The 13317-nt window shown below is 41.8% G+C and overlaps 1 protein-coding gene across 5 annotated transcripts in view; it reads left to right on the top strand.

Moving 5' to 3' along the window:
- LOC509283 (E3 ubiquitin-protein ligase RNF213) overlaps nucleotides 1-13317 on the top strand; it is a 122064-nt gene that overhangs the window by 91114 nt on the left and 17633 nt on the right. For all 5 annotated transcript variants that reach the window (XM_015458943.3, XM_002696144.6, XM_005221118.5 and 2 more), the window contains 11 exons: nucleotides 2432-2532; nucleotides 2645-2827; nucleotides 4011-4180; nucleotides 4266-4365; nucleotides 7713-7824; nucleotides 8419-8632; nucleotides 8878-9068; nucleotides 9887-10009; nucleotides 10801-10911; nucleotides 11851-12090; nucleotides 12418-12499. In XM_015458943.3, coding sequence (XP_015314429.1) covers nucleotides 2432-2532; nucleotides 2645-2827; nucleotides 4011-4180; nucleotides 4266-4365; nucleotides 7713-7824; nucleotides 8419-8632; nucleotides 8878-9068; nucleotides 9887-10009; nucleotides 10801-10911; nucleotides 11851-12090; nucleotides 12418-12499 — 1627 coding nt within the window. The remainder of the gene's footprint in view (nucleotides 1-2431; nucleotides 2533-2644; nucleotides 2828-4010; nucleotides 4181-4265; nucleotides 4366-7712; nucleotides 7825-8418; nucleotides 8633-8877; nucleotides 9069-9886; nucleotides 10010-10800; nucleotides 10912-11850; nucleotides 12091-12417; nucleotides 12500-13317) is intronic.

Raw genomic sequence — 13317 nt, 5'->3', positions numbered from 1 at the left:
CCTCTATCAGTGAGGTGGTATATTCCCTTTCTGCTCAGACAGTTTTATCTGAATATAGTAATGAAAGTGATTTCATCACATAAGCTACTCTATTTGCGGCATTTAATGATTTAATTTTTACCCTCTCCTGAGTGGTAAGTCAAGGTATGTCATTTAGGGTTTCTTGCAGGAAAAGGAACTATCAATGCAGCAAATCTGCTTGGCAGGACTGAAGGGTGGGCTCCAACCAGGCCTCCAGTGGCCCTAGAAAGACCAGCAGCCTGCCCCACAGCGGGAGCAGCTTGCCACTGCCGTGATCAGGAAGACGGGGGTATAAGAGAATGCCACTGGACTTGTGGACTTCCAAACACAGTGCTGTTGGTGGGAGCAAGGGCACAGGAAGGCCCATGTCTCTGCCCCTCGACACCCTTTATAAAGCTGGTGCCGCACAGGATAATACCCCGCAGAAAAAGTGACCGTCCTTTCAGCATCAGCGGCCTCTCAGGGAAAACAGCCTCTGCCTCCTGGGAACCTCACACAAGCACTGCCAGCAGCTTTGCTGTGCAGCCTTTGAAATGTCCTGTTTTAACTAGCATATTTCATGTTCTCAAGATGTGTCCACATTGTAGCAGGTGTCAGAATTGCCTTCCTCTTTAAGGCTGAGTAAGATTCCACTGTATGGAGAGAGCACATTCTGTTTATCCAGCCATTTGTTGATGGACACTTGGGATGTTTCCACCTTTTAGTGAAATGCCACTATGAACCTGGGCATAGAAGTATCTATTTGAGTCACTACTTTAATTCTTTTGGGTGTGTACTTAAGAGTGGGATTGCTGGATCACGTGGTAATTCCATGTTTGGCATTTTGGGGAATCACCATACTGTTTCCCACAATTGCCACACCATTTTACATTCCCACCAGCAATGACCCAGGGCTCCAACTTCTCCACATCCCCGCCAATACTTGTTATTTTCCATTTTTAAAATAATAACCCTCCCAATGGGTATGCAGTGGTATCTCATTGTGGTGTTGGGTTTTTTTTATTGGCGTGTAATTGCTTTACAATGTTGTTAGTTTCTGCGTACAACAACATGAATCAGCTGTGTGTATACATGTGTCCCTGTTGAGCCTCCCTTCCCCTCATCCCGCCCCTCTAGGTCATCACAGAGCACCAACTCAGTGTGGTTCGGTTTGTATTTCCCTAGTGACTAGTGATGTTGAGTATTTTTCATGTGCTTATTGCCCGTTTGTATACCTTCTTTGGAAAATGTCTATTCAAGTCCTTGGGCCATTTTTGAATATTTTATTTAACAGATCAAATTTAGCAGGGTATTAAAAACTCATAATTTCCAAGTAAGATTAGTCCTGGAATTCAAGGATGGCTCAAAGTTATAAAACCTATAAATGTCATCAGTTACATAACAAATCAAAAAATACACTGCAGATGATTATTTCAAAAAGTACAAAAAAAGCTTTTCATAAAATATATAATTTGGTAAACAAATATTCTTGCCGAATTAGGAATAGAAAGGAAATTTCCTTGAGCAGATAATGTCATGGGTATACATAATATCTATATTATGTTTAAAAACACCTATAACAGGCATCATATCTAACCAGAAAATTCCATAAGCATACCAATTAAACTTACTATCTTATGTCATTAAAGATATGTCTTTCCTAAGAAACAGTGTTTCCACTTCTAAATATATACCCTAGGGAATTTTCCTGTTTCCACTCAGACACATGGAAGAATGTTGGGTCCAGAAATGTTTGTAATTGCAAGAAATTGGGAACATCCTAAATGTTCATTAACAGGAAAATAGATGACCAATGTATTTGTCAACAAGTACCATGCAGTAGTAAACATGAATGATCTGAACCTACTTTTACTAATGAAAAATGGAAGTTGCCAAGCTTAGGTATAGTGTGATGTCCCTAATACAGAGTTGCATGCATGCATGCATGGGTGGAAATCTAGTAGAAGTGGGAATTTAGGAATGTGGTTCCCTGGGCCTGGGAGTAGAAAGGGATATACTTGAAGTTGAAAGTACACCTGTAACATTTGGTTATTCAGAAACTGATAAAGCAAATATTCAGAAAATCCCAAGATTACTTAACGCTTGGTGGATACACAGATGGTCACTATATTATCATTTATAGTTTGAAATATAATGGAAAGAGGGGGTAGACCTTAAAAAAAAAAAAAGGAAGAAAGGGAAAATCTAAAGCTGAGAATATCGGTCTTCTCCCCAAAATAGCAATAGTCACAATGGTTATTCAAAGTTAAAGAAATTGCTAAATAAAATTTTAAAAAGCCTTGCACTACAGACAGCAGAGCTAACTGTCTAGCCCCACCAATGGCAGAGGGCATGCTATGTTTTGCTGCCTGGCTGACCTCTGCTCTTCCTCACTGCCCCCTGCCCTCCTGCCAATGCCCTTCTCTTTCAGTGCCTGCTAGAGAACTCTGACATGAAGACCCACAGGCCTTTCATGGCGGTGATGACTACTCTTCGTGAATGTAAGGACCAGGTCAGCGAGAGTTTCACCAGGTGAGGTTTTGGGTTAGGGATCTGCAAGGTTGAGAATTCGGAAGCTTTGTGTTTTTTGCTTCTCATGTCCCACTTCCCTGCTTTAAAACTGACCACCCTTTTTGGCTTCTAGGTTTGGGGTTCAGCCATGCCCCATCTGCCTGGGAGATGCACAGGATCCTGTTTGCCTGCCCTGTGACCATGTATTCTGCCTGCGCTGCATTGAAGTTAACCTCAGGCTAGGGCATATGGGATGCCCCTTGTGTTTAACCGACTTACCAGACGGATACTCTCCAACTGTTTCCCAGGAGCACAGGTAAAACAGCCTTTCTCTTGAGAAAGCTTCCTCCTTTTTCTTCCTTTTTTGCAAATACAATATTCAAAAATATAACTATTGGGCTTCCCTGGTGGCTCAGTGGTAAAGAATCCACCTGCCAATGCTAAAGACGTGGGTTCGATCCCTGATCAGAGAAGATCCCACATGTGGCGGAGCAAATAAGCCTGTGCACCACAGTTATTGAGCCTGTGCTCTAGAGCCTTGAGCCCCGACTATTGAGCCCATGTACTGCAACTACTGAAGCCCAGGCACCCTATAGTCTGTGCTCCGCAACTAGAGAAGCTACCGAAATGAGAAGCCTGAGCCCTGCAACTGGAGAGTAGACCCTGCTTAACACAACTAGAGGAAAAACCTGCACAGCAACGAAAACCTAGCACTGCCAAAAATAAATAAAATTATTTTTAAAATATACTTTTGACCTTAGAAAGCCTCATAGCAGAGAAGTGTCCTAACAAAGACAACTATTTATGTACCTTTATAAACACCTAGTGTCTGAAAATTATCCTTTCCCCAAGACATGCATGGGCACAGAAGCAGGAGATTGAAAAATTGGAGGAAAAACCCAGAAAGTTGTAAACTAATTAAAGCCATCACAAATACCCAAAGCATTTAGATGCAACTGGCTTATCCTCTTGATGTGTAAATGCCATCCACGTTCTATGATTTGAGGCTAAAGCTAGCTGTTGTCTGGCTGAGTGCCTTTCAGTTCAGTTCAGTTCATTTCAGTCGCTCAGTCGTGTCTGACTCTTCATGACCCCATGAATCACAGCACGCCAGGCCTCCCTGTCCCTCACCAACTCCCGGAGTTCACTCAGACTCACGTCGGGGCACTGATTAAAATAGCCCAAGAGGTTGGTTTTCTTCCCGTTTCATGCCTTCTAAAAGTGCGGCATAAGACAAGTCCAGTAGATGGGAGCTTTGAGAAACTCTTGGGATATAAAAGCTATTACTAGATGGTCCAAATGATCAAAGTCTTTCTCAAAAGAGCCAAGGGTGCGTACTATCTGTTGCAGTTTCTGGAGACTGATTCTAATCAATATAAGGAGATACTTGAATCTTTTAATTAAGAAAAAAGCTATCCAAATCCCAGAGCACTCTATAGGGAGGAATTCTGGAACACAATTTATTAGACTTTTAACCATGGTTTTTAACCATTCCCAAGGGAGGTCATTGAGAAACATGCCCGCTTCCGGCAGATGTGCAATAGTTTCTTCGTGGACCTGGTTTCTACCATGTGCTTCAAAGACAATTCTCCACCTCAGAAGGAAGTAGTCAAAGACCTGCTATCCTTACTCTTTGTTGAGAAGGAGCTCCTTCGAGAGGCTCCCCAACGTGAGTGGAGTTAAAAATTCAGTTCTTCATCTCACTTTTTATGTCTGATGTGAACAATGATCTACCTTTCTCCTTCTGGTTTTAGGACGCCGTGAACATACAAAATCTCTTTCTCCTTTTGATGATGTCGTGGATAAGACCCCCGTGATCCGCTCAGTGGTACTGAAACTGCTTTTAAAATACAGGTGAGCACCACGAACATGAAGTTGCCTCAGAAACACCTTGACTTCTTTGTTTTTTTTCTCCTCATGGCTTTTTCTTTGCCACAAAGCATTCTTTGCAGAACTGGTAGCTAGCTCACTATCTGGGAAAGCTTCTTTAGCAAGACATGCCCTGGTTCCTTTATCTGTACGGACTGTATCCTTGGCATATCACATGCTGGCCGTGAGTTCAGTATGGCCACAATCACGTGTTTAGGAAGAAGACAGATTTGGGGGAAGGGGACAGAACGCTGTGAGACGTGTGGGTGCAGGAAGTCAGGAGTCAGGAATCTGCAATTCTCATCTCAGTTCCACAGCTACAAAGTTTTGTGGGCTTTTGGACCGTAACTTAGAATCTCCACTCAAACTCCTTGCTCTTGATGTTGTCTAAGTTTTGCTTGTGCTCTTAAGTTTCTCTGGTTCTATAAATGAACAAGGAAGCCCATATGGCGCCTCAGCTCAATGGGCTTGTCGAATTATGTTATTTTTAAAAATTCTTAGAAAGCTGATCTGCATTTGGAAGATGTCTTTTGGAATATACTCTGTTTCTCAACCTGTGTCCTAACTTGAGAGAGTTCACCTTGAGGTGCTGGCAAAATCAAGATGCTATAAGAAAAGTTCCAACAAACACAACTACTTCTAACTTAAATGTCTGAAATGTGACTTAAGATAGAGATTAAATTTATGTTTAAAACAGGGATCCACTGCAGCCTTGTCTACAGACCTTTTATTTTGGTGCCCCCCCCCTCATTATTTATGAAATTGTCTTCTCAAACAGGATTTTCAAATAAAATACTCTTAAAATACATTTCTTGCTATACCCGAAAATGGCTCTTAAGGCATATAGATAGACACAGTTGCCTTGAGATATGAAAAGAGCCTCTTGCTATTCTGTGATTTTCATTAATTTTGGGAAATGTGTGAAATCTGTATTCATGTGAATCTCTTTGCTTAGAGAAAGGGAAAAGTGCATTGACATGTATATCTCTTGACATAAGGTATAGACACATTAATATGAGTACAAAGTACACTCAAAGGTAAATGCTTTGTTCTGGAATATTTAGAGTAAAATTTACAGAACTGATTTTGAAATAAAAATCTTGAGACATAAACACTGTTTAAAAATATGAATGGTCATTCCCTGGATTTAAAAATACTTGCTTCTGTCATTGCTTTTTGTGGTTCATGTACTTTTGTGTGTTAAGAATGAATCAGACTGGACTTACAAACTTAATGGAAATGTAGGCACCTGCTGTCTGGGCAGACCCGTGCATGGGACAGTGTTGACCAGACTGCAGATAACACTAAGATGGCATGTGACTTTTTCAACTTGTTGATGTTTGCACTGATGTTACTAAAGTGATGAGAGATAAAGCTGCCAGGAAAGACCCTGGTAGGGGCCGTTATTTCTGTCACCACCATGCACATGTAATTTTTTAAAATGCCAGTTTCATGTAATGTCCTTGATGAAGCTATAAAAAGTACTAATTCTACTAAATCCCCACTCTTAAGGATATGACTGTTAATGTTGTTTTATAATGAGAGGTACACACAAAGCCTCCAGCAGCACATCAAGGCACAAGGTTGTGTCAAGGAAAACCACTCCTGCAGTTTTTGAGTTACATCCTGATCTGGCTGCTCTTTTTGTGAAATACCACTTGTACTTGAAAGAATGACTGACAAATGACACTCAAACCTGGGCAGTTGGTTGACAGGTGTTTTCTTGAAAATAAGTGAGGTGAGCCTGTCACAAACTGAGGGTTTTGTTGCTGATTATAAAATTCAAGATTATAAGCAGATATTTAGAGGTTTGGAGGAATTCCCTGGCGATCCAGTGGTTAGGACTGCACGCTTTCATTGCTGAAGATCCAGGTTAAATCCCTGGTCAGATAATTAAGATCCTTCAAGTCTCAGCATGGCTAAATTAAAAAACAATAAAATAAAATGCTGGAAAACTTGTATCCTCCACTGTGAGCCTGTCAGCTTTCTAATATGTACAAACTTTTTGACAACATGGGTGGTGATATGAATGAATGTGAGGTTTTATAAAATATAAAATAAAAATGTGTCGACATTTGCAAAATATGCACAGCTCAGCGAATCAGTATTTATGAAGTAACTGGTTCTTGATGTCACAGAATTGTGCAATGATCAAAAAGAAATCTGTCTGATATACAAGGCAGATCATTTGATTTTAATGTAATTAACTATGAAAAGTGCATTGATAAGGTTTCAGATTGCACATTGAAACTAATCTTTAGAAATTATCATCTATCATTTTTGGTGTAGCATCAAAAGAGAGTTTCCATATTTACCTGAAAAGACTACTAAAATATTTCTCCCTTTTCCAACTACATAATGTATGAGACCAGATTTTCCTCATATAATATAGTGAAACCAACTAGAAGCAGAAGCAGATTTGAGAATCCAGTGAATTTCTGTTAAGCCAGGCGTTAAAAAGATTGATAGGATTGAAAAACAATGCCCTTCTTACTAATGAAATTTTGTTTTGGAAAAGATTTTTTTTAATATTATTTATATTAATATGTGATGAGTTTAGTATGGTTATTTTAAATGATGAATATTGATACATATTTTCAATGTTTCTTAGTTTTAATTTCTATTATTATAAATATCAAAAGATATGACCAATAGAAGCAAAAGCTCTTTGTGGTTCCCATTAATTTTTAAGTCTATTAGGAGTCCTTGAGCCAAAAATTTGAGAACAGCTGATATAAAATTGTTATTGTATAGTCACTAAGTCGTGTCTGACTCTTTTGCAATCCCAGGGACTATAGCCTGCCAGGCTCCTCTGTCCATGGGATTCTCCAGGCAAAAATACTGGAGCGGGTTGCCATTTCTTCCTCCAGGGGATCTTCGTGACCCAGGGATCAAACCCAAGTCTCCTGCATTAGCAGGCGGATTCTTTACCACGGAACCACCTGGGAAGCCCATCTGAAATACGAAATTTTATATTCCTCCAAGTTGGTGCTAAACTATTCATAAAATCATGTTATAAACTATATAAACACATCTGTGTACGTGAGAAAGTGGAAGTGTTAGTTGCTCAGTAGTGTCTGACACTTTGTGACCCCATGGACTGTAGTCTGCCAGGCTCCTCTGTCCGTGGAATTCTCCAGGCAAGAATACTGGAGTGAGTTGCCATTCTGTTCTCCAGGGCATCTTCCCAGCTATGTATGTATGTATATATATAATTATACAGGAAGCAGGAAATGAATAATAGGCAGATAGATACTTCATACCTTTGTTTTGACAAAATGGGTTTCCAGACCTTAGCTAACCAGGTATATATAATATTTCTCCTTCCCTAGCTTCTGTGACGTGAAAGAGTATATTCAGATTTATTTGTCCGAGTTAGAAAAGAAACCATTCCTGGCTGAAGATAAAACTGAACTGTACATGCTCTTTAGCAACTGCCTGGAGGTAAGCTGACTATCACCTCACTACATTTCTTTTGCAGGCTCTCAGAACCACATGGTTTATGCAGTGGAATAGTGTTTTTCTGAAAATTTATGGAATATAATTTATGTGGTGACAGTAACAGATGCTGTACTCCATTTAGGGGGAAAAATGACTCAGAAACATTACTTCTGTCCTCAGAAATTGCCTACATTGGCATTATGTGCACGTGCATGAGGGGGGAAAAGGCATTGACGAATATGCCACCAAAGTTGATGATGCCTCTCTGCAGGTGCTGAGGTTGTGAATACTTCTAATTGTTATTATCTTTGTATTGTTGTTTCTTCCAAAAATCTTACAATGCATATGAGAAGTTAAATTAGGTTAAAAAAATTTTTTTTTCATTATAGCTTTTATTCTTTTCCCTCCTTCTGGTCCCTAAAATAAAAATGAAAAGAGCTGTTAGTTTTTCACGATTCAAAAAATATCCACTCAAACCCACAACACTGTTCTTTATCCTTATTACATTGTCCATGACCACAATGGTGACATTTCAAAGATGGGGTCTTGTAAATAAAAAAGAATAATGTCCTTTCTTTCTGGTCCTATGTTTCCTAGGATTCAATACATGAGAAGAATAATGCTTTGTTCATAAGGGATGAATTTAAATACCTGCGAGAGGAAGGCCAGTTCCTTAGGACATACCAGCCAGTGGGATGCAGCCGATGGCTTGCTGGTGAGGCCTCAGTGGAGCACCTGCAGAAGATGGCCCGCATCCGCCTCTGTCTTGACAAGGCATCTGAGATCCTCGCCGAGCTTCAGGATGGCTCAGGCAGGTCTTCTTCCCAACCTTTCTTGACCACAGGCTGGGAGCCCCCATGATTTAGAAATTCAGCAAGTGTGGGAAGCTGGTTCTCAGAATAATACTGGTCTGTACCATGGCCCCTTTCTTCTAGGTTAGTTCTCTCAGTGTGAATTCCCAAAGGGTAGACACAGAGCTTTTACTAGCCTCTGTTCCAGACAGTTAACTGACAAGTACCCTCACCAATCACTTGGCCTTTCTCACTGGCTCTGCAGAGGTGGCGGAGGAGAAGCATCGCTACCTGCAGCAGGTGGAGCGCTTCTGTGCCCGGGTCCAGAATGACTGGTACCGAGTGTACCTGGTCAGGAAGCTCACCAGCCAGCAGGGGATGGAGTTTGTGCAGAGCCTCTCCAAAGAGGGCCATCCGGCCCACTGGGTGTTTCCTAAGGAAGTCATCGCACAGCAGGTGAGAAGGGCAGTCCGGCAGCCCCAGTGCTGTCTCAGCTCCCCTGTCCCATCCACCCCTGGAAGAGGGCTGCTGCTTCTCCATTCCTCCCTGACCTTCTCCCACATCCATCCCAGAAAATGCTTGCATCTGGTTTGGTCTGGTCCTCTGTCTCTGGGTTTCAATTGACCCAGCTTGTGATCGCGGTTATCTGCCTAGGGGACAGGTGTGTCTGTGTGTGTTTCTGGTTTGTCATCTACCTGCAAAGCGTATGTAGGCATCACTTCTGATTGAGTTCAACACAGGATAAGCAAAAGAATGATTCTGTGGCTTTGGCCTTTAGCAAATTAAAAGTCATTCATTCTGTAAAATAAGCCCTTTTTATCCTCAGCAGGCAAGACAGGAAAAGTCTAGGGATGACAGAGTTGCAGTCATTTTGGCTTCAGGACTGCTCAGTAGTCCTCTCCTAGTGCTCAAAAATGAATGAATTTTTACTGTCCTGGGGTTACAAAAATGGCATTAAAAATCCTGGCTTTTTTTTCCTCCCAACTGGAACTTAGGCCTGACTCGTCAGTCCTTTGGTGCTGTCCTCTGAGTGCAGACGGAAAGCAGCTGCAGTATCACCTCCCTTAGATTTCCGCCCACTCTTCATCCAGTGAGGAGGAGGTGCTTCCCAAACAGCAGTGAGCTGTTGTGCCTCAGTCTGCCTCGGAAACCTGGTTCAACTGCCCTTAAACCTTCAGTGATTGCCTGGTTCCTTTACCTATCAAGAAGGTTCTTTGTCAATATTTCCCACCCTGTACCCACCGTGCTTAACCTCTGTGTTCTTGGAGTTGCAGAGGGATCATCCAGGCCAGATGGATCGGTATCTGGTGCATGGGAACGACTACAAGGTTGTCCGGGATGCAGTGGGCAAAGCCATTCTGGAATCCAAGCCCCTGGCTGTGGAGGCTGCTCTGGAGGTAGGCCAGGCTGGCAGCTTCTCTGTGTACACAGTGGCCCCTCACAGCCTGAGTCTTGTCTTGTTAGGGTCAAATGATGCAATGGAAGAAGCCCCACAGGGTGACATGCTGCCTTGGAAGTCCTATGTCCATGGCCTCGTGAGCTCTCCTGGAAAACAGGGGAGTGGCAGTGGTTGATTTGGGTTGCTGGGTTTGTGAGAGCCAACCAGCAGCTCTTTTCTGGTTCATTTAGGTCCATTATTTTTTTTTGAGACCCTGCTGAAAAGCTGCTTCCTCCAGGATTCCTCTGCTCTGAGATGCGATGGCATAGGAGGCAAAACCTCATAATTCCCATAGAGATATATGCATGTGTTTATTTTAATAGCTGCAGGCTTTTAAAAATACAATCCTTAAATTGTTACATTCTTATTTCCTTTCTGAGTCGTTATTTACCTTGGCGCTTTGCTGGAAACAGAGGAAAGAAATATCTTAGTTTAGCAAAAGTTCCCAAAAGGGACCAGGGAAGCAGTCAGAAAGAGAACAGATAGTAATCTCTGTCACTTCTGCTGTAAGCTATTTAATAAATATACCTTGCGTTTAATATGAGAATGTTTTTGAAGAGTTGTTCTCTAGAAGATGGTCACGAGGTGCAGGGTTCCAGGTGCCTACGGTATTGGAAAAGGCTCCCTACCATCTCCAAGGCTTTAGTACTGATCTCATTCTTTATTCACATATAGATAACATGAGATTCTGGCCCTGAGCTATAACTGTATAACTTTGAAAAGTCTCACTTGATGTCCTTGCTTTTTCAGGCCTGTAGGAGCGCCACAAGTCAGGAGGCTGTCTACCTACTGTTAGCACTTTTTAGAGAGGTCGCCACTTTGTACAGATCCCATAATGTAGACCTCCATCCTAAGCCACAGGTGAGTATCAGCCTCCAGGGCTGTGTTCATAGTCTCATGATTTGAACGGATTTTTTGAATAGAGGTAAAATTCACAAACACCAGGACTGCCCTGGTGGTCCACTGGCTAAGATTCCACGCTCCCAATGCAGGGGGCCCAGGTTTGATCTCTGGTCAGGGAAATAGATCCCACATATCGCAACGAAGACTGGATGCAACCAAGTAAATAAATACTTATTTAAAAAGAAAGTCATGTACACCAATTATGCCCATAATTTTAAAAAGTCTTGGATGGAGGTTTTCAGCATTCTTATGAAGAGGAACTACTTTCTGTTTCACCCAAAGCTTTTAGGGTAACAATTAAAACTAAAGTCAAAAAAATGATTTATGGATTTCCCTGGTGGTCCTGGCTAAGACTCTGCACTCCCAATGCAGGGGGCCTGGGTTCAATCCCTGGTCAGGGAACTAGATCCCACATGCCACAGCTAAAACCCATTGAAGCCAAATAAATTTAAAATAAATAAATAAAAATAAAGTTGTCTTAAAAATGTCTTAATAATGTTTTCCAAAACAGAATTTTCAAAACTAGTGCTTGCATTTGTGGTTTCTGTGTTTGTAGAGGAGATTTCTCTGGATAATTCCCCTTCGGGCAGTAATCATTTAGCCATTCTAACCTTGATTTAACAGTTTTTTAATGCAACTAACTTTATTTGTTTATTTATTTATTTATGGCTGCGCCCTGTGGCTTGAGGGGTCTCAGTTCCCCAACTAGGAATTGAACCTTGGGTCCTCGGCGGTGAAAATGGTAGTCCTAACACTGGACCACCAGAGGATTCCTCTTAAGCACATATTTGATAAGTTTTTGGTATCAAAAAGCATGACTAACATAAGAGAAAACCTTTGGTTTTTCTCCTGCTATTCATATAATATTTTTATTTGATGTATTTTTTTTCCTGTCAGCAATGTGAGGCTATGAAGAAATTCATTGAGAAAAGCAACACCTTGTCTCCTGATATCAGTGCTTTTGCAATATCCCTTGTGAATAATGAACTACCCCTGCTGAGGACAGGTCCTGGGGTCAGCAACCTGGAAGGGACAGTAATAGAAATGGCTGTTCATGCTGCAACCGTCCTTCTCTGTGGACAAAGCCAAGTCTTAGGACCCCTGAAGAATTTGGCCTTCTTCCCACACCTCATGGTGGTAAGACTGGGATATGATTTCTTCTGCCTTCACAGGGAAAACTTTAGAGACCCAGCCGGTACCTCAGAAACTGTTGAACCTGTTTATCTTGTAGGTTCGCCGTCTTCCTCTTTCTCACTTGATGCTTTAGTCCACATGATGGCGAAAGCCTTGCCTTGCCCTTTGTCATTTCATAGAGACCTGTTCTGTGTTCTTCATAGAGAGCTTTTGGGGTCGAGAAGAAAGAAAATCAAGGTCACGTTCTTACTCAAGGCCTCTTGCTGAGCAGCGACAGCCAGTCGATGTGTTCACTAAGCTAAAGCCAGCTCTGCTTTTTTGACTTTTCAGAATGCCTTTCTTCCAACAATGCCTGAAGACTTACTGGCTCAAGCTAGGAATTGGAAGGGTCTGGAAGGAGTCACGTGGTACAGTAAGTGCTGGCCTGTGGCGGAATCCCACTCCTGAGCTTTGATAGCAACCTAAAACTACAGAAAACATCGGTATAGAATGGGGGTGCATGGGTTTGTGCCTGAAGGGTCCAAGGTGCCTGCCTCCTCCTGCCATGGGTGCCTTTGCAGAACATTAACAGTTTGCGGGAATTGGTACCTGCTGACTGTGGATGAACCAGATCATTCTTTTCTTAGTCGCAGGGAAAGGGTCCTTCCGGATGCACTTCTGTTTCCTGGAATACGCCCTTTGGGGGAGAAGGGGGCACTGGGAACCACATCAGGAACTCAGTCTAGGGCCAGCTCACAAAACAACCAAGGTTTTGACCCAAAGATAGTTCTTTTAGAAATATAGAGCTGAGGGGGGAAATAATATAACCCATGACCTGATGCAAATTTTGCCATTGTCCTGAGTAAATAATCTTTTTAAAGTAGTTTTAAAAGTTGTTATAAAACCTGCTCACAGCAAAAAGAAAAAAAATCAAAGAGAATAAATGGAGGGTATAAAATACTATCCATTTTGCCTCCAAAAAGAACCCCTGGTATGAGCCTGTAATCTAGTTTCTCTTTGCTTTGTGAAATTAAATGCAGACACTATTTTTCACTGATACAAGCTGAGCTCCTGGTATGTGTCAAATGTCTTTTAGTAAACTAGCAGAGTTTAAGATTTCTGGTAACATGCTCAGGACATCAAGTCCATGTCATTATTTGGTTAGACCAGAAAGCAGGGAGTTAGGTTTGCCTTTTAATGGTGGGTCATTAGGCAAAGCCTCACCAGCCAACATTGTGTCCTGTTCTTTCA

This window comes from Bos taurus, chromosome 19 (genome assembly GCF_002263795.3).
Source record: "Bos taurus isolate L1 Dominette 01449 registration number 42190680 breed Hereford chromosome 19, ARS-UCD2.0, whole genome shotgun sequence".
In the NCBI taxonomy this organism is placed as follows: Eukaryota; Metazoa; Chordata; class Mammalia; order Artiodactyla; family Bovidae; genus Bos; species Bos taurus.
This window is presented reverse-complemented; position numbering and strand designations above follow the sequence as displayed.